Here is a 21,013-nt window from a genome sequence, read left to right on the forward strand (position 1 = left end):
AGACGGCCGGGCCGGGCCAAGCCGGGCCGGGCCGGGCGGTTGCATAGAACAATGAGCATGATCTCATTTTCAACCTCGTCTCATTTTTTAGGAATTTGACTTGTTTTCCCCCCTCTTTTTTTTCCTCCTTCTTATCTACCCCCTACCACAATTTGTTTTTATTTATGCCAATTATGCATTATTTACTCGGCCATTTTCTTAATTTCCTTTAACAGGCCTGTGGTGCCAGGCCGTCAGGAACGTGTGTGTGTCTGTGTGTGTGTGTGTGTGTGTGTGTGTGTGTGTGTGTTATAATCCAATAAAACAAAGACTCTTGCTCTCTCCGTCTTACATTTCCCCTCCCAAATGGGTTCGTGGTGGGCTGTGTGTGGGCCAACACACCGACAGGGAGCCGCGCCTCCGCCTAATGCAATTACCTTTACGGTGGTGTTTCTCAAGGTGGGGCTCCAGGGACCCCGGGGGGAGGCGGGTGGGGGTGGGGGTGGTGGGGGTGGTCAAAATATAACAAGGTGACAAAACAATCCTTCCATACGCATACCGGGTGGGGTGGGGGGTGGGGGTGGGAAATGAGTCACTGGATGGGGATGTGCGGTCTACTGCCTGTGCTACCTGTTTGGGGTGGTGGGGGTGGAGAACCTTTTACGACCCCGGGGGGTCTTGCGGTGTTGGCAGGGTCCGGCAGCAGCGTGTTGGATGATAAATCTGGACGGAGGCTGGCAGACATTTCCACTCCCACCGGCAGGCCCGGGGAGGCGAGCGGCCGCTTTTCAGAGGCCGTCTCGTGCTCTTAACAAAATATCGTCGGTGGCTGGAAAAACAGGGAGAGCGAAAGAATGAAGTGAGCGGTGAATGTTGGGAATCTATCATCCGCTGTGGCCGGCGGGTGAAAACTTTTAATTTCCTGCGCTGTTTTCCAGCTCCAAGAAGTTAAGTCTCCGTGAGTGGAAAATAATAAAGGTTAATTTGATTTGGGGGGGGGGAGGGGTTGATGGACTTGGGGTCGGTCGTCCCGAGTGCTTTGTCGCTGAAGGCCCGACGTTTACGGCAGTCAGACGGGTCATTTGGAGACGTAGGCCGAACATAACCTTCACCGTACACCCGGGGCGTCTGCTCTCCCAGCGAACAGGGAACTCTTTAACGCCCCGCTATCAACCCCTCAACCAGCAGACGGGCCTGCATCCCTCCCGTTCGCGATATTATGAACCCTACATAGGCCTCGCCAAAATCCCGTTTCTGGCTTTGTCACGTGTGCGCCACCGTAGCAACGCGAAAATATGTTGTTATGGGGTTAGCGCTCATCAAGGAAACGCTGTACACCCACAATTTAACCTGTCTAAGTTATCCACAATCAACATTAACGTTTTTAACTCAATCTTTGCTTGCTCCACGTTTGAGCATAGGATACTTCACCCCTTATCATGACTACAAACAAAACGAGCTCCTATATTGTAGTAATATGACTTTTACATTTATACACAGGTAACAACTTACTGATCAGCTTTCTTAAATGTGAGAAAGTCTATTTATTAGATATATGTTCATTTTCAGACAACTAACGTTACTTACCTCCGTTCTGTTGTTGACAGCCAGCAGTCCAAAATTACAAAAGCAGCCAGCTGTCCAAAATTGCGAAAAATACAAAATTACAAAATTGAAGGTAGCTAACGTTAGCTTTGCTTCGCACCGAGTTGATAGTTGATTGTTTCCTTAGCAACGCAGCGGAAATCCGGCGTCCGTTCGCGAGATTTGGGACAGGGTACGGGATTTTGGCGAGGGCTATGTAGGGTTCATAATATCGCCTCCCGTTCACTCTCATTGACACTTGCTGGGGGGACCCACATTCCCATCTTACACGGCCTCGCGCCGCTATTAGCCGTGTACCCGAGGCAGGGGGCCGTACTCCGCGCGTCAGACAACCCCGGGGGGGATGTGTAAACAGACGCTCAGGAAAACCTAAACACCATCGCTCTCGACCCGCCGTCTCCGTCCGACCCACCCCTCGTTACATACCCCTGTGATTAGATTAGATTATGTGTTAATGTGGAAAGGTAAAGGCGGCAGGCGAGTCTGCAGAAAGGTAATGCGCCGCGTTTCACTTTCCACTACACCAAGTTTCCGACTCCCTCGCTCCCCTGCAGCGCAAAAACAAAACTTGGCGCGGGGGGTGTTACGAGCGTGTCGTTGGGTTATACGCCGAAACCTGCCGCCTGACGCGAGCGGCCGGAGATAGCCAGCCATCGCGAGAAATGATATACGTCGCTCTGTCGCGCCGAGGGCCCAGAGTCTAAAGCAGGCTCAGGTGACATAGAGAGAAATTAAGAGAAAAATAAAGGAAGGAAGGAAGGAAGGAAGGGTGGAGCTTAAGAGGAAGAAAGAAAAAAAAAACCCCTCTTTTTTCAGTTTATCTTTAATTGTTGCTTCAAGTCCTTTGCTCTGCCCGCTACAAAAACATGTGTTTTAAATAACTGGCCCGTCCAGACCCCCCACAGACCCCCCGAAGCCAAGTTCTCATTAGTAAGATTAGGGAGGGTTTGGAGAGAGGGAGAGATACTCAGAGTGGAAATAAATTCTGTTAGCGTTTCAACTTTTTCAGACCTCTCACACGGTCAGGCGTAATGGAAGGGGGGGAGGGAGGGAGGGGGGGTGGAGGGAGGAGCCTAGGACCTAAACGTGGTGGGCTCAACACGGTTTCTCACAGAAGCGAGGGACACACACACACACACACACACACACAAACACACACACCTCTTACAGGATAATAAATAGTAGGAAACTCACGACTGGTCCTATGTAAGGTATACTTGAGACAAGCATGCGACCCCATCATTCACTGGTTCCTAGCCCTGGAATGTCACTCACTCAGCCGCCCCCACCACCACCACCCCCCCCCCAGCCCTTCATCTGCCTCTTTCTTCAGTTGCTCATATATCTGCTGCACTCCTCCGTTCGTGTTTGTTTTAACTTTCTCAGGACCTCCGAAACCCACACTCATGCATCTTACACTCAGGAGGACAGAAATTTCCCTCCCCCACCCTCCCACATGCCAGATTTGTACCTCTCCCTCCCACTCCGTCTCTCCCACTCACTGTCTGCGTTTACTCTCACCCCATCCGGGAGTTCTGAGAGTCTGGCGGCAACGTCAGGTCACTCTCAGCTTATTCTCGTGGGGCTTTTTCCGACTAGTAAAACCGTCATAGAAGTAGACGGGCTATGGCTCAGAGAGCAGGCGAGTCATAGATAATCTCCCTAAGAGAAAGTGAACTCACACAGTTTTCTTAAGCGTTAGACTGGGTCACAGTGAGTCAGCCGACTTGTTTGGCCTCTCGCTTTGTGCTGTGGGGTGTCGCTTGTGAGTCAGGAGAGCGAGCTGGACCGGGCTTCATGTCCTCTGTGTCACACCTCTGCCTCAGCTTCAATCAAAAACCCTAAAACCCACCAACACAAACAAACACACACGAAACCACACTGTATTAATCTTATCGTCTCATACCTCCGAGATTAAACTCTTCTTGTGGCACAGAAGATGAATGACTGACGACCAACCCACCACAACACAACTGAAAGCTGCAGTATTTTCAATATGTTTCTGTTTAAGTTTGCATGATGTTTTTGCAAAAGGGTTATTTGAAGCTGGGGTGCGTCACATGGCATGAGTAAAGCTGTGGAGACGTACACCTGTGCCATTTTGTCCCTCACACACTACTTGTGGCTTCCATAAAGCCAAATGCTATGTTTGGATGGAACATTTCACGATAACATCCTAAACCCCGAAGGCACCTGGGTGAAGGGGTGCAAGGAAACACTTACTGGAGTTTCGCTTGTGGGCTACGTGACATAGGTTTCATTTGCAGCCTTGGCAGGCCCACCGCTTTTATTTGCAGTTAATTGGCATCATCCAAGGGGAGATAAGAGTAATACAGGCAAAGTCTGCAATGAAAGAGTTCAAATCCACATAAACCCAAGGAACATGGGTTCTCACATGACTCATTTGCCTAATCTGTAACTAATGAGGTGGTTATATCACATTAGTCGACATCAGTACATTTTTTCTGGCTAACCTCACATTAAATAGGTACCTCAATCAGCAGTCGTTGCCACAAGGCCGCCAGTGTAGAGGGGTTGCCTAAATCCGCAAGCTTGCCGAGGATATTTTGGTGAAGATCAACACTGCCCCCTGTGGGTCTATGTAGGGAAGAATTCAAACGGAACGGTTTAGGAAGTGGCCCTTTAAACGTCACACACGTGGGCTCACTGGGTTCAATGTGTTTTGATTATGTGTTCCGGTGTGACTTGTGTTTCACTCCAGTCCGCCTTTATCATACATACGGTATAAAAAAAACAATCTTAATTTTTGGTGGAAATTTGACCGGATCGGATAGACCGTTTAAAGTACTTCCGCGACCTTTTTACGACTGCCGAACCGATGGCGAACGTAGCGCTTGACGGCAAAATACTTTTGCGACCTTTTTACGACCGCCGAACCAATGGCGAACGTAGCGCTTAACGGCAGTGAGAAGAAGATGGCGGAGGCAGACAAAAATGCAGAGTTACTCAAGGAGAAGGCGAATAGTTACTTTAAAGGTAATTTAGCAATTCTGTCAAGTTAGCGTCTTGGGACAGGGGGGTTCGATCGAGAAAGACGTGGCTTATCTCGACTGGGTGGGTCGTTGTTTCCTCTCTTTATTCTCCAGCCGGAGCCGGTCGCTAGCGTTAAGCCTGCTTACGCTTGCTAGCGAGCGTGCTAAGTTTAAGAACCCATTCATTCGGTGTCGTGCGGGGATAGCTAGCCGCCTCTAGCTAGCACTCGGCGCCTCTGCGCTTGCCGTTTAAGGTGCTTAGCTGGGACGCTGATTTTTGGCCGTTCGGATACTCGTTTTTAGCTGCATCCGTGTCTACACATCTGGCTTAATTTGGACGTGTTCTCCGCTGTGCTGTGCAGAATAAGTGACGATTGAGTCTCAGCACCCAGAATCTTCTGTTAGCCAGTGGACGCATGGGAGCAGCGACGGGGGGGCAGAGTTACGGTGACTTCAGCGTGGCACCAAGCCTGGCAAAGGCAATATCTGTCTTGTCTATATAACGTGATTGTCCCTAGTTGTGTTTGGATGTATGTATTTCGCACCCACGTTTGTCACTCTTTTTTTTGTTTTGCATAGCCACGTTATTTCTGAAGGAAGGAAGTTGCCTCACAATTACGCTATTTCTGTTTAACTTTGTTACATGGATCCCCGTGGAGGTTATTCTCTCATCTCATCTCGCAGTTATTCCCCCAGAGCAGCATGGCCAGCTGTCGGTTCGGGATTAAATTAGTTCGGGCTCAGTCTAAAATAAAGTTACAAACTATCTATAATAAGGGCCAGATTGCCTCCTATATTTACCATTACAGTGCACATTTGAATCTTTTGAAGTTTCGGCGTGAGTGCTTTTCGATAGGAAGTAGACGATTGATTTTGAGAGATAAGGCTCTCCGCGTGGCCATTAATAGGCTGTAAACGAATGTATGTGTAGCGAATTTCGGGGGGCCAGCCGGGGAACCCGGATCTCCCGCACCACGGGCGATTACGTTAACCAGTCGTCCGACCCTTTAGCCAAGGGCTACCGAGTCTATTCATCCGTGATCGTTGCATATGGTAGGCATTCTGTTGTAAGACAGGGTTGATTCACTTGTGTGTGAGGGAAATGCACACAACAGTAGGCAATCAGAGGACATAAGACTCAAAGCCAATGCGTTTTTTTTTATGCCATCACCTACTGTTTCCCAGTATTTGCCTTGCTCTGTTTGTGTCTTGTATGGGGGAAAAGGCTAATCTAACTGAAGTGACTAGTAGGTGTAATCTGGCTGTCAAATATTGCCTGGCATATTAGCAAACTAATATCAGTCCAAACATTGTGACCTTTTCTGGAGGGTAGGTAGACCAAATCAGTTTTACGTGCTGACATTTTATTTCAGTGTGTCCATCTTGGCACATAGTAAATGGAATTCACAGTAAGGGGAAGATCTGGACTCACCGTGAGGTGTGTTGATTTCAGATAAGCTAAAAACTTTCAGGCCTAACTTAACTACCAAGTTTTGTAGTGGCCTTAAAGGTCATGTTCTCTCCCATACAAAGATAAAAGGGGGCCAGATCTGTATTAGCTACATAGGCCACAAAATCTTGTAAGCCATTGCATTTTGAGTTTGCTGTTGGCTCCTACAGTCTTGTCATAGTAGTTGCCAAAGTTAAATATTCAAGTACACCAAAGGAATAATGGTTGGTGTTCACAAGAATATCACATATAAAAAAAGACTAAATGTATATGAAATGTTCACGATGCCCTTGTATTCATGGTGATCTTTTTTTGACCTAAACAGTTGGCTAATGGTAGCAGCTATCAATCAGTGCAAAGGCTAAATGGGAGTTAAGATTATATGAACCCTTTTCAGTGTTCATAGCCAGTTTGAGAGTCTCCCTTTCTGACTGCTATAGTCTTTTTCTTGTTTGACAATGGGGTTCATGTCTTGTGTTCTTTGCTGAACCCTTTTCCATAGAGTCTTCCAGTATAAAAAGAGGGCCTATCCATTCTTGGCCCCAGTTCTGTTTCTTTTTACTTTCATACTGGGGGCACCTAACCTTGACATGGTCACTGCTATGCTCTGCCCATTGAGCTACACACAACCACAATTGTACTCTTTCTAGTATTATGTCTGTTGTTGATTTGTGACAGTTTTTGTGTGCTTGTTTTTCAGAAAAAGACTATGAAAATGCAATCAAGTTCTACACAGAGGCCCTGGAGCTCAATCCAGCCAATGCAATCTACTATAGCAATCGAAGCCTGGCATACCTACGCACTGAGTGCTATGGCTATGCCCTCGCGGATGCTACGAAGGCCCTGGAGATAGACAAGAACTATATCAAGGGGTACTACCGCCGGGCCACCTCCAACATGGCACTGGGCAAGTTCAAAGCTGCACTCAAGGATTATGAGACGGTAAAAAAGATGAATTCTTACACCGTAACTAGCTACACATATCCTTCAACTACTCTTTGAAGCAACATATGCTCTTTTACACATATGTATTTTAGGGCAGGACAATATATTGTTTCAGCATTGTCATCGTGATGTGCGCATGCGCAATAGTCACATTGCAGGATGTGCGATGTGAAGTTAGGCAAATTAACCAAACACCTCGTGCTACAACTTTTTACTGCTTGATACAAAAGGGAAACTTTCACAGTTCTCATTTTCCAATGAGAACCTTGTCAATCTACAAGAGAAGTCTTGTCTGATATAACATAATTTACTCTGAACTTTGTCATTTCTCGCTCCGTATGGACAAATGAAACATCAACGTGTTCATCTGCTTCTCGGCTAGTTATATCCGCCTGCACAGTTAATCTATGGATTGGGTAATAAAACTTAACATTCTGATTAATAGCGGATGGGTTGGGTTTGGATGGAATAATACATCATTAATTAGGAAAATTTTAATTACATTCGCTAAAATGTGAACATATTATAAGCTTCATTTTTTGTCAGGCACAAATAAGCAGACTAGAGTCTCATTGCAACAAATTGCGGCGTCCAATTTTTTAGCAGCAATTGAGGCAAAAAAAAGAGTCGAGAGAAAATTCAAAACAAAAAATGGAGGGGCAGAAAAGTACCTTGTGGGAGCAGTTTGGTGAAATATTTAACCATGACGAGTCAAGTTCTGGGTATGTCATATACAACAGCTGCGAAGCGCTGTATGTATAATAATAGCCACAAAACTGGTACCTCAAACATGGTGTGATATGTTACCATATCATCACGCTTGCATATATCCCACCCAGAAATAATGGTAAGGTGTGATTGGGTGCGGGTCTCTAATAAATCAGAAAAAATAGTTCGGTTGGGTACAGGCAGATTTGGATAACGTCAGAGCATATCCACACATCACTATTCTCGGGTGTACTCTGCGTCGTCTGTCTGCCTCCATCTCCTCCTCTTCCTGTATGAATGGCGAAAAAAGGCACTGCTGACTTTTCACAATTTCCCAACAACTTCCCTACAAAATCACCCCAATCTTGCTAGAATGATCAATTCTCTCCAAATAGAGCTATTTAACTCATCTGGTGAAAATCCCTGTATTTTTTTTTCATCGCAACATATATTGCAGGAAAAAAATATCACAATGTGAGTTTTTTCCAATATCGTGCAGCTCTAATGTATTTGTAAATGCAACTGATTAAAGTGGCAAAGACAAATTTTATCATAAAAGTTTCAAATAAGCGGATATCAGAATCAGTTTTGTAAGTAAAAAGGATGTTTGCATATGTAAGCAATATAACTAGGCAGGTTGGCCACATAGATATCAATTTATGTAACAGAGTGAAAGACGTAGTATATAAAATCCTTTGAGCAAAACAAAAAAACAAGTTGAGGAATATTGGGACTCTTATGCAATATCAAGGTTTCTGCCGCAGCCTGATTGTTTGTAATGTCAGGTCACTATAGATGATAAAGAGATAGTGACAGGCGTATTTCCTGACCCAAAGCACAATTCACTGATATAAAGCTATAGATGCCATTAATAGGAGAGAAAATACTTAAGGGACTAGAAAGTATGAAAAGAGAAATGCTAATTAGAAGCTAAATCAAATCTTTCCATTCTGTAGTTTTTATCTCTGCCAGGCAGTAGCCATGAGGGAATTATGTGTTTGGTCGTGTATGCACGTGTGTGTGTCCGTGTGTATGCGGCTAATTTCGCAAACTCCAAACCTATCGACTTGATTTTTTTTTTTTTGTGCACAATTATGACTGTATGATAAAGAACCTCGAATAGTTGCAGTGACTAAAAACCTTTGAAAAATGTTTGTTCTTGCCAACACTGTCGCCTCTCCACATTCACTCTCTAGCTCGCTCAACCACTGCCGCACTCCGCCGCCGCCCGCTCTGAGTCAACCGTGCGTATGTGCGACTCACATCAACGGTTGCGTCAGATCGGGCAGTGATAGCGTCAGAAACCAAAACATTATGTATTCGGATATGAGCCTTGAAAGTAAACAAGAAGTCGAACGTATTTCGCAAGCTAGTAAATTACTGACTGGTGATCTCAGCACAGGGGAACTGGAAGAACACTGAATGAACCAAAAATAATTCATGTTATTCACCTTACCGCCACACGGAAGTGCCATAGTCTCCAATGTTAAAACTCCACTATTAAAGATACAATTTCAAGCTGGAAATCATCTCAGTAGCTACAATAAAACATTTCCTGTGGCTCAGCTATGTTTTCTTACCGTTGTTTAATTGCTTTAGAATGAAGGAAAGTCAATCAGCCAGGCTGCCATTTGCCTTCATTCATTTTATATCTTGAAAACCACGACAGTTAAACACATTTGACGTCTTTTAATGAAGGCTTTGAAATTATGCTAGCCTGATCCCTGTCATTTCATATTAGACTTGGTCACTGTTGTGCGAGGGTCTGCCGAAGAGGCTGCGCATCCACAGACTGACAGGCAAAACGCTTTTGTTAGCTAGATTTTGTAGCTTGAGCTCGGCATATTAACAACTATGTTTCCTGCCATATTTCCCGTTCAATTGATTTGGGCGCTGCGCAAAAGTCTTATAATGGCAGGAAAAACACTGGTTTTTCTGTCCATGGTTGCGTGTATTTCCCTTCTCCCGGTAGGAGAAAAAAGGGGTGGTTTGTTGCCAAGTTCAAATACCGGAGAAGGGGAGATGCGTACACCTGGCGGAGATCTGCATTCTACTGAGTGCACTCCTCTAGTCTCTAAAGATGGAAGAGCTCCTCTGCTCCATCTGTTGAACTGTCATATGTTAGGATCTAAACACAGCCTTGACAGCACAGAACAGGGATTACCTTTAATCCGTTGATGATGCCAATTAGATTCAGTCTGAAGGCACTCATACTCGGCTAATTTAGTGCCTGTTGTTGCTGATGCTATTCTCACAATGGGAGCTAGAAATATAACCAGGGTTATGGCAACAAAGAACTCCAGTGCAAACCATAATCCCAGCCATTGTTTTGACAATCCCACGCAAACCACAGACGGCAGACCTTAGACCTAATGTGTAAGTCTCCATGAGAGGCTGAAATTGGTTCCATATCTGTGCAGTTATAGAACTAAGATTTTTTTTCCAAAACATTTACATTTTTCCACATTTTTAAATATATGAACCATTACTTTCACTTGTTGTTAGTCTAGATGTCAGCTGAGAAATGTGCCTGAGTCGATCTGTATTGTTCCCTTGTTCCGATAACAGGTAGTCAGGGTCCGACCCAATGACAAGGATGCAAAGATGAAGTACCAGGAGTGTAACAAGATTGTGAAACAGAAGGCTTTTGAGAGAGCCATCGCAAGCGATGAGACCAAAAGATCCGTTGTGGATTCCCTAGACATCGAAAACATGAGTAAGTGTCCAGTGTGATGTGACAGACATCATATGTAACCTGTGATGGCTCTGTGCATCATACACTATGAAGTCAGGATAGAAAAAAACTATTTTCTATTTGCTCTATTGTTTGATTTGTTATCATTGATGCTAATCTTACTGGCATCCTATTGCTATGTCCTCCTGGCAAACAAATGTTGATTGTGGTTTTTGTTGAAAGCTGCTTATAGAACTTGGATTTTTTTTTCTTTCTTTGATTTGTGTGCTCAGTCCTAGTGTAGAATCATTACACTGATTCAAATTGTGATTATTTTATAATGCAGCAATTGAGGATGAGTACGCAGGCCCTAAACTCGAGGATGGGAAGGTCACCTTGAAATTCATGAAGGAGATGATGGATTGGTTCAAGGACCAGAAAAAACTGCACAGAAAGTGTGCTTATCAGGTAAACCAGTATTTGTCTAGTGCTGAAACGGTCAATTTATCAATTAATTAATTGGCTATGATTTTGGTAAACAATTAATAGTTTAGGCATTCATTGAGTAAAAAATACCAAGCATTTGCTGGTTACAGCTTCAGAAATGCGATTTGCTTTTCCGATTCAGATTATGAAGTGAAAACTTTAGGGGTCTTGGCAGCTGCCTAGACTTAAGAGTTTGAAGACATCACTGTGGGCTCTAGTAACTTGTGATTGGGGTTTGTCATTATACTTGACATATTCTATTGTAAGTGATAAGTGGATTAGTAAAAACATAATTGATAGAATAATTGAAAATTAAAATATTCGTTGCAGCCTTATTGTAATCTCTAGGTCTCACATTGGAACTTCCTTTTTCTTTCAGATTTTGGTCCAAGTAAAAGATGTTCTATCAAAACTCCCGAGTCTTGTTGAAATCACATTAAAAGAGGTGGGTGTTGGACAGATACCTGGTGGATTTGTTTCAGTTACCTTTCACTTTTTAGGTGTTCGGTTAATGCTCTGATCCAGAGAGACTTGCAGAGTGCAGCAGTAGTAAAATCACAGAGGTGAATCAGTTCATCTGGACACAACGTTTAGTGGGAGAAACGTTTCATCACTCATCCGAGTACCTCTTCAGTCTCAACAGACTGCAGGTGCCCCCAACCTTATTAACAGCACTGCTGCATAACGACTGAAACCAACAATTGGTTTCATATGCAAATAAGCATGACCATTAACTAGAGTTACTTTGGCCATGTGTACTATTCAAAGAGGGTTGGGGAATAGTTGCAGTCACAGTTTGGTAAGATGTTACATATGTACTCTCAGGCCCCCCTCAGTTCAGAGATGGTCATTCCCTCTTCACATAGATGGCCTCTTTGACTCCCCATTCAAACCAGCATTCCTCCCTATCAAAGATGTGCACATCCTCATCCTTGAAGGCATGGCCTCTGGCCTGTAGATGGGTGTAGACTGGAGTCCTGGCCTGACGTGTTAGCGCTCCAGTGTTGTGTCCTCCTCTTAGCCAGCATCTGTTTGGTTTCCCTGATGTACAAGTAATGGCAATCCTCCTGGCACTTAACAATGTACACTGTATTGCTCTGTTTGTGCCGGGGGACCCAATCCTTGGGTGCACCAATTTCTGGCGGAGCATGTTTTGGGGTTTGAAAGCAACTGAGAAGAGCTAATGCGTCAGCCCAGGACTCCGCAGTCTACACCCATCTACAGGGCAGTGGCCATTCTTTCAAGGATGAGGATGTGCACATCCTTGCTAGGGGAATGCTGGTTTGAATGGGGAGTTAAAGAGGCCATCTATGTGAAGAGGGGCCGACCATCCCTGAACTGAGGGGGGCCTAAGAGTACATCACTGTGATTGCAACTATTCCCCAATCCTCTGAATAGTACATATGGCCCTTGTAACTCTAGTTAATGGTCACATCTATTTGCCTATGGAACCAATCGTTGGTTTTGGTCATTATGCAACTGTGCTGTTTTTAAGGTTGGGGGATACCTGCGTTTAGCTGAGACTGACAAAGTCACTTGGATGAGTGATGAAACGTTTCTCCCACTAAGCGGTGTGTCCAGATGAACTGATTCAACTTTCTGTGATTTCCTTGCCTGGATTATTGAGCATGCATAAAGATATGGTGGTAGTAAAAGCTTAAATTGCTTGGTTGCCCACAGGACTGACAGAGCTAAGGTGCCTTGACACTGTGACCCTGAACAATTTAGCTGCAAAATTATTTTATTTTGACATGATAGTTTTCTACTTGTTCATTTTGGACCATGTTAAATTTGTTCTTTCTCCTTTCCGCAGTCAGAAAAGATTACAATTTGTGGTGATACGCATGGGCAGTTCTATGATCTCCTCAGCATCTTTGAGTTGAACGGCCTACCCTCACACGCCAACCCTTATGTATCCTCCTTCTATAATTAAATCTTCCTCAGAGATTCAACGTGTTTTGTGTGCAGCCATTCATTCCCCTGTTGTGTACTGTTCTGTGGTGTGTAATGGATCATAATGAGAACTTTTGCGTCAGTACTTAACCACAGGATTCAGCTGTTCAATGGGGACTTTGTGGATCGTGGCTCTTTCTCAGTAGAGGTTATTCTCACTCTCTTTGGCTTCAAGCTGCTCTTCCCTGACTGCTTCCATTTGCTTCGGGGTGAGCACACTCTTGCTTTGCATGTACACAAGTCCATTTGTGCCTTGCACGTATTTGCCTCTGTGTGCTTCAGCAAAGTATCTTGCTGTATTAATCTTTACTCAGACAAGTTGTTGCAATGTTCAAACCACAACCCTTAAATTCCTTCAGCATTTGTATGAGTTGTGTCTGGTTTCTCTCCAGCTAACTGCCGTACATTATCCAGCAACCAAAATGATAGGAGTTAATTGATATTTGAGTTTGTTCCTGTCAATGAATGTGCATGAACATCTAGCTTTTTTCTTTTTTTCTTTTTTTACTGACAGGTAACCATGAGACAGACAACATGAATCAGATGTATGGATTTGAAGGGGAGGTCAAAGCCAAGTACACAGCTCAGATGTTCCAACTGTTTAGTGAGGTTTTCCAGTGGCTTCCTCTGGCACAGTGCATCAACAGCAAAGTTTTGGTATGTGATGGCTGAAAAACGTTGTAAAGGCGTTATATTATATTATTATAAAGGCATGAATGTAACTTTTTTTGCCCATTGCAAAACTGTAGCTGTTTCATTGCAAAATTCAGCTGAAGCATTCACTGTTCTGTTGATCATCTAGAGTTAGAAAAGACCTTTTAAATGATCTCTAAGTTGTCCCCCAGTGTAACTTATGTGGTAGACAAACATGGTACCAACAGCCAAAGTTTACAGTGTGTTGTTCGTGACTGTTGTTAACTGCTTACCTTGGATATCCTGGTGTCTTTATATGGTTTTTAACTGTATGGGTGTCGTCTGCATTGATAAGGACTGGGAAGTCTCACTGATGCCAAGCAAGGCTGGCAATTAGTTCCAATAAGCAGATTTACTGGAAGGTTCTTTTAACTTTGTGTGTACCTCTTTCCTTCCTCGTCACTCAGATAATGCATGGGGGACTCTTCAGCGAAGACGGAGTCACGCTGGAAGACCTCCGGAAGATTGACAGGAACAGACAGCCTCCAGATTCTGGTAGGGGGCAAATTCTGCTATCACATTTCTATCTATGCTTTCATTCCTATTGGCTGTAGGGTTGTCAGTGAATATTCCAAATTCAAATATATAACTGAATTGTAAAACAAAGACATGAGTGTGAAAATTGATATTCGTTTGTGGAAAAAAAGCAGCACTACCACGGCTGTCTGCCTTGCGAATTTTTGTGAGAGCCTTTGCCGCTGCACTGAATACGCTGCATGACAGACAGGAGTCAAACAACGTCACTTTTGTTGGTTGAAAATTAAATTTAGAGGTGTCCGGGTGGTGTGGCAGTCTATTCCGTTGCCTACCAACACGGGGATCGCTGGTTCGAATCCCCGGGTTACCTCCGGCTTAGTCGGGCGTCTCTACAGACACAGTTGGTCGTGTCTGCGGGTGGGAAGCCGGATGTGGGTATGTGTCCTTGTCACTGCACTAGCACCTCCTCTGGTCGGTCGCGGCGCCTGTTCAGGGGGGAGGGAGAACTGGGGGGAATAGCATGATCCTCCCATGCGCTACATCCCCCTGGTGAAAGTCCTCACTGTCAGGTGACAAGAAGCAGCTGGCGATGCCACATGTATCGGAGGAAGCATGTCTGCAGCCCTCCCTGGATTGGCAGAGGGGGTGGAGCAGCGACCGGGACAGCTTGGAGGAGTGGGGTAATTGGCCAAGTACAACTGCAATTGGGAAGAAAAAGGGGCAACAAAAAAAAAGAAAATTAAATTTAGGTCAAGCTGAAACGAGCGAATAATTGAACATCAACCGTGTGGTAAAGATGGCGGAGAGTTCACAACCCGACTCGGGCGCAGAGAGAGCACTTTTCACTCCAAACAATCTAAAAAGCCCCGTTTGGAAACACTTCTGATTTTGGTCAGAAAACGGAAGAATTGTGGAACCTGAAAAGACAAAGTCGTATGCAGGCTGTGTAAACTACAGTTAGCTTCCCGTTCCACCACTAGTAACCTGAGGGTACGTCTTGAAAATAACACATCAATTACAAGTCATTCATCTCGCTCCGAGAGACAGCGCCTTCTCATTTCTCACTCTAGCACCAACCACAGCAGAAAGAGAGAGGGACGGAGAGACAGAGAGAGAGAGGACTATGGTCTTTAAATGTAGACATTAATTTATTTGTTTGTTTTGTAATGTGTAGGTATGTAGATCTTTTAAAAGATATGTTTATGTTGACGTAAATATACCTATACGAGTAGTTATGTCTCTCGTTGTATTGGTTCGCCCTCTTATGGACATAATGCGCAAAAATATATTGGAATGGTTTCGAACCCATGTGTTTTTTTAGAAGGAATAATTGGACACCATTAATTGGCTGTAAGACTCGTTCTCCTGTATGGAAAATAGGCAACCTTCAACGCCCTTCTCCTCTACTGCCTTCTCAGGTCCCATGTGTGACCTCCTGTGGTCAGATCCCCAGTCTCAGGTCAGTTCGTCTATGTGTAATTAAGATTCCTTCCTTTTTTAGATTTTCTTTGTTTTCCTATTTGAAAAATAAAAGGTTATGCCTTGCATCTTAATTTTAAGCAACTCGCCAATAATTTTTCCTAGAAATGCGTAAATTTAATAGCTGCTCAATAAGTGTTTTTAACTCATAAACCGTGGCAGATTCTCCACATAGCAAAGACTGTCAATCATTCAAACGGATGTCCTGATATTTCCTCTCTGGCCGCGGCACAGAATGGTCGGTCGATCAGCAAGCGAGGGGTGAGCTGTCAGTTTGGGCCGGATGTAACGGAGCGCTTTCTCGAGCAAAACAAGTTGGACTTCATCGTGCGCAGTCATGAGGTCAAGGCTGAGGGCTACGAGGTCACTCACTCAGGGAAGTGCATCACAGTGTTCTCAGCGCCCAACTACTGGTAAGTCATTCAGAGAAGCGCGCTCCAAGTTAAAGCTACAGTCTTGAAAACCGTTGTTTTGGTTTGACTTTCTGACACCTGTGTGGCGATGCGTTTTGTGTTTGAGCACGCCAAGTCTTAGCGATCCTTTCGAAATGAAACGGTCACCAATGCTGGTGTGTTCGCACCTTCCCCACCCTCTAAGAATAAGTCGTGGTTGAACCCGGGTTTAAGCTGCTGATGCGGTAGTATTGGTTGGTAAAGGTCATTAACAAGCTTGTTCTTCACCATGTTGTTCGCCACAACAAGCTCACTGTCACTGCTACCTGCCTTCATCTGCTGTATTTGGTTTCTGTGGTGAAGACTCCGAACACTTACAGCGCCCCCATTTTTCCCATGAGAGTCTCACTTGACGTCAACTATTAAAATGAGCAACCGCAAAAGTGTTCATAATTTGCACATACATGGATTAGCTGTTTATTAAATAAGCAACAACACCAAACATCAGGAAGGACATTTATTATAACGTGTGTGTAGCAGTGTTTCCCACAAGTCTGAAATGTACTTGTGGGTGGTAAGCGGCAGAAAGGGACAGCGTTACCTGCCGGCACTAAAATGGTCTACTACGTATGACAAACAACAAATTCATGTGACCTTTAACACAATATTTTGATTTATTGAATGTTTCTATTTCACACAATGTTTTCCACAGATCCAACCCTCCCCTCCGTCTGCCAACATGGGAAGAGTAAGACAGAGTAAAAAAAACAAACGGACAATAAAACACTCTGTAGTGTGGACAAAGATGGCAGTGTTTGTCAGAGCACTTAATCTTGCTAGGTTTTTCGGAGCTCCAGCGCCTGTGCATATGGGAATAACTCTGGTGTGGGTCCATTTGTCAGTATTCCCCGACATGCGGCCAGATGCTCCCCTTTCAGCCTGTTTCTCAGGTCACCTGAGGAACAGATGAAAAACAGGCTTTAAATTCACGAAACAGAAATTAGATGCAAAGTATATTCAGTGCTGAAAGAAAGATAAGAATAACTTACCCCGCTGAGTAAATGCAGTGAAAAATCAGCAGCCTAACCTTAAGTAACCTTAGTCTGTGCCTTTCTAACCGCCGTAGCCCGGAAAGAAAACAAATTATAGTCTTTCGTATATTTCTTATATTTATGTGCAACTTTGCTACATGTTGTGTAGTGGTCAAGTAATGTGCCCTGAATACACTCTTGAGTCTTGTAGCTGCCGTCAAGCCAAGTCAGTTTTATTTATGTAGCCCAATATCACAAATTACAGATTTGCCTCAAGGGGCTTTACAGCAACACAACATCCTGTCCTCAGACCCTCGCGTTGGATAAGGAACAACTCTCTAAAAAAACAACCCTTTAACAGGGAGAAAAAATAGCGTCACAGCATAGTTGCCGCTTTCTTTCACAGAATTCGGAGCTACTACCAAAGTCAGAGAACAATTACACAACAAGGAGTAAATGAGTTGCTTTACCTGGTCCGTGCTTGTAAAATATCCAACATGTACTACGTGTCTTCTAACCTACTACCAGAGCGCTCTCTCTGTCTCTCTCTCTCCCTCTTTCTCTCTGTCTGTCTGTCTGTCTCTCTCCCTCCTTCCCTCCCTCCCTCCCTCCCTCTGTCTCTGTCTGTCTGTCCCTCTCTGTCTCTACCTGTGTCTCTCTCTCCCCCTTTCTCTGTCTGTCTGTCTGTCTGTCTCTCTCCCTCCCTCCCTCCCTCTGTCTCTGTCTGTCTGTCCCTCTCTGTCTCTCTCTCTGTGTGTCTCTCTCTCTCCCCCTCTTTCTCTGTCTGTCTGTCTGTCTGTCTGTCTCCCTCCCTCTGTCTCTTTCTCTCTCCCTCTGTGTGTGTGTGTGTGTGTGTGTGTGTGTGTGTGTGTGTGGAGCATGTGCTTGTCAGTAGAACTTTCTTGTGATAGCAGAACGAACAGGTACAGGAGGTTTAGAGAGAGGTGAGATTGTCCACTAGTTAATCGATTGCAGATGGCATCGTTCTCTCGGGCGGGTAAAAAATGCTAAAATGGGTCACCAAATATACTTTGGTGGCCATTGATACACCTGGGCAGCCTGCGCAAGTAAAGTCTGTGTTGGGAAACGTTGTGTTTAGGATTGTAGCTTTAACTGGTGTAGATTGCTAATGACTTTACAGTTCAATATTAACAGTGTTTTGCTCTGTACTCTGCTCTTACCTTCCTTCCAGTGATCAGATGGGAAATAAAGGAGCCTATATTCACCTCAGGGGATCAGACCTCAAGCCAGAGTTTCACCAGTTCACTGCTGTGGTGAGTAGACTGTGTCTTCCCCCACCCGCTTTTTCTCCTCAGTTGTACATGGCCAATTACCCCACTCTTCCAAGCCATCCCGGTTGCTGCTCCACCCCCTCTGCTGATCACAAATGTTCACCCCGCTGCACTGCCAGCCTCAGTCTGACAGGTGATGTAAAATTCTGTGAATATTGCTGAAAAGGGGCTAGATGATTATCCTGCCTCAGCTGTACAAGCCTGACTCCGTGTCTTAACAGAAGAAGTGCTGAGAGTGCGGAAACACCACCTCATCACCCCCATGCTGACTTCCCTGCACTAGCTTCCCATCTCCCACAGAATCACCTTCAAAACCATCCTATTAACCTTCAAATGCATCCATGGCAACGTACCTCCATACCTCAAAGAACTGCTCACCACCCACAATCCCCCCCCCCCGCATTCTCTGGGCTGGTAGCAGCTTGTTCCTCCACACATCCAGGACAAAGCTCCGCACGGTGGGAGTTTGGGCATTTTGCTCTGCTGTTCCCTCTCTGGAACATCCTCCCGGACCACCAAAGGGCTTCCCCAGACTCTGGCCTCCTTTAAAACAGGCCTGGTGTCCGGTTAGCATAGCGGTCTATTCTGGTGCCTACCAACACGAGGATGGCTGGTTCGAATCTCCGTGTTACCCCCGGCTTGGTCGAGTGTCCCTACAGACACAATTGGCTGTGTCTGCGGGTGGGAAGCTGGATGTGTGTATGTGTCCTGGTCACTGCACTGGCGCCTCCTCTGGTCGGTCGGGGCGCCTGTTCAGCAGGGAGGGGGAACTGGGGGGAATAGCGTGATCCTCCCACGTGCTACGTCCCGCTGGTGAAACTCCTCACTGTCAGGTGAAAAGAAGCAGCTGGCGACTCCACGTGTATCGGAGGAGACGTGGTAGTCTGCAGCCCTCCCAGGATCGGCAGAGGGGGTGACAGCGACCGGGACAGCTCGGAAGAGTAGGGTAATTGGCCAAGTACAATTGTGGAGAAAGGGGGGGGGTAAAATAAATCGGGCCTTAAGACAAATACGAACTAGGTAATGGGGAAGTTCAGAATACAAAAAAAAACAAACAAAATGTAGCTGCAAGCAGCAATACACAAAATCCCTGTTTGTTACATGACGCACTGATGGCATGATCAGATCAAGGACCAAATTGGCACCGTGTAAAGATAAATGTGTACAAAACTTAAACGCCATCGGGCAAAAGCTGAATTTGATGGCAGGTAAGTCTGTTGTGCTGCAGGCAGGGCCTGGACCCCGGTCACCACCAGGTACCGGATCACATTCTTAAGACACTGCTATTTAGAAAAGCTTTTAATTTAGCCTTGTTATTTTGTTGTCGTCTGTTTTTATTGATTTAATGCACTGTCAATCACTGAGATTGTCTTCGACAATGAAATAAACTGTATTAAGTGTTTGAAAAGTTGTTAAAACAAATATTCTAACATTTACTCTGCTCTCCTTCCTTATCCTTGCAGCCTCATCCGAATGTCAAGCCCATGGCATACGCCAACACGCTAATGCAGATGGGAATGATGTAGAGGCAACGGCCATGCTAGTCTATCTCTGTGACACTGATGACCTCCCATCTGACTTGAGCCACCCCAGCAACCACACTCCCTCCAGCGCTTTAGACATGCCCTTGCTCATGCTCAGCATAAAGGGATCCTTCTCTTACCACCACCACCACCCCCCCGCTAGTTGTGTTTAAAATACACATGGTGTAGTTCAGATGGGATGAGATCACTTAGACCAGTTCAGTTGAAAACTGGGCGAGTACGTTCCTGTATCTGTTAAAACTGGAATAGTTCAAGATTTTTGTTGTCCATTTACCCCGTCTGCGTGTCCCGTCAATGGGTAGAGAAAATCATCCTGAGAACCGCAGATGCAACCCCCCCCCCCCCATTGGAGCTGCTTGATTTTCAAATGTGTGACTGTATATACTCAGCATATGGGATGAGGTAGCTGGTATGTACCAAAGATCTGTAATGAAAGTGATTGTTTTTTACCAAAAGCAATGTCCAATTTTAAAACCTAGAATTGTACCGTCGACCTTTGTGAACAGCTTAAAGCATCTTGAACTGGGATGAGAGCAGCATGTTCATGCTTGTCAGTATTTTTCCAAAACATACTGTATTACACAGTTTTATTGAATAATGAATCTTTTTATTTTACAGCATTGCAAAACAGGTTTAATTAACTTGTAGGATCCCATCCCCTCTCCATCAAAAAAGAGCAGAGTGTTCACTGGAGACCATACTGACTGGCTCCTGGTGTGCTCTGAAAGGTGCTGTTTGCCATGATATGTGTGTCTAGCTGGATCACATGTGTAACTGTTATACTTTGCACTGCTGCAATACTTCCTACGTAGGAAGGTACTGTTGCTCTCCGACTTCCCCCCCCCCCCCGTCATTGTGCCGCTCATCCGGCAGCTCCCGCACAGTCTGTTCCTCCCAACTAGCTTTGGTGTAAAGCAAACACTGGTGGCGCTCAAGTCTCCAATCCATGTTCGTTTACCAGTGACGTGGACCATGTATGGATTCTTGTCAATTCACAGACGTCCAAAAACCAATCCAATCTTGAAACGCACAGTTGCATCGTCCAACGGCCCTAAACTTTTTAGATGAAATACACTATTGTGTATGTATATATACTGTATCATTTAAAGATTCCATGTACATGTTTGGAGAGTTATTGAATAAAAAATAAAAAATGTAAAAAAATCCAGCCCAGTGATTTTTAGGAACGAGTTGGCATTTCTTTTTCTTTTTTTTTACATTAATGCAGTTTGAATGTGCTCTAAGGTAACGATGTAATTAAAGAATTACAATCGATGTTACCCATATTCACTGGTGTTAAATAAAGTTGGTA

At 44.8% G+C, this 21,013-nt stretch overlaps 1 protein-coding gene across 1 annotated transcript; it reads left to right on the forward strand.

The window, feature by feature from the left end:
* The first annotated feature begins 4,484 nt into the window (after nt 1-4,484).
* Nucleotides 4,485-20,825, forward strand: ppp5c (protein phosphatase 5, catalytic subunit). The gene is made up of 13 exons (XM_056301869.1): nt 4,485-4,581; nt 6,728-6,969; nt 10,249-10,396; nt 10,701-10,822; nt 11,220-11,285; nt 12,654-12,752; nt 12,897-13,002; nt 13,308-13,450; nt 13,894-13,981; nt 15,382-15,422; nt 15,677-15,855; nt 18,058-18,139; nt 19,621-20,825. The coding sequence occupies exons 1-13, from the start codon at nt 4,485-4,487 to the stop codon at nt 19,681-19,683; spliced, it is 1,476 nt and encodes a 491-aa protein (XP_056157844.1). The 3' UTR covers nt 19,684-20,825.
* Nucleotides 20,826-21,013: the final 188 nt, after the last annotated feature.

The sequence above is a fragment of the Lampris incognitus genome, unplaced genomic scaffold, assembly GCF_029633865.1.
Source record: "Lampris incognitus isolate fLamInc1 unplaced genomic scaffold, fLamInc1.hap2 scaffold_187, whole genome shotgun sequence".
NCBI classification, from domain to species: domain Eukaryota; kingdom Metazoa; phylum Chordata; class Actinopteri; order Lampriformes; family Lampridae; genus Lampris; species Lampris incognitus.

Bases quoted from the DNA above. Each gene is read 5' to 3' on its own strand.
- ppp5c (XM_056301869.1), top strand. From the start codon at position 4,485: ATGGCGAACGTAGCGCTTAACGGCAGTGAGAAGAAGATGGCGGAGGCA. The intron at 4,582-6,727 runs GTAATTTAGCAA...CTTGTTTTTCAG, and splicing joins GGCGAATAGTTACTTTAAAG to AAAAAGACTATGAAAATGCA. The intron at 12,753-12,896 runs GTATCCTCCTTC...CACAGGATTCAG, and splicing joins CCTCACACGCCAACCCTTAT to CTGTTCAATGGGGACTTTGT.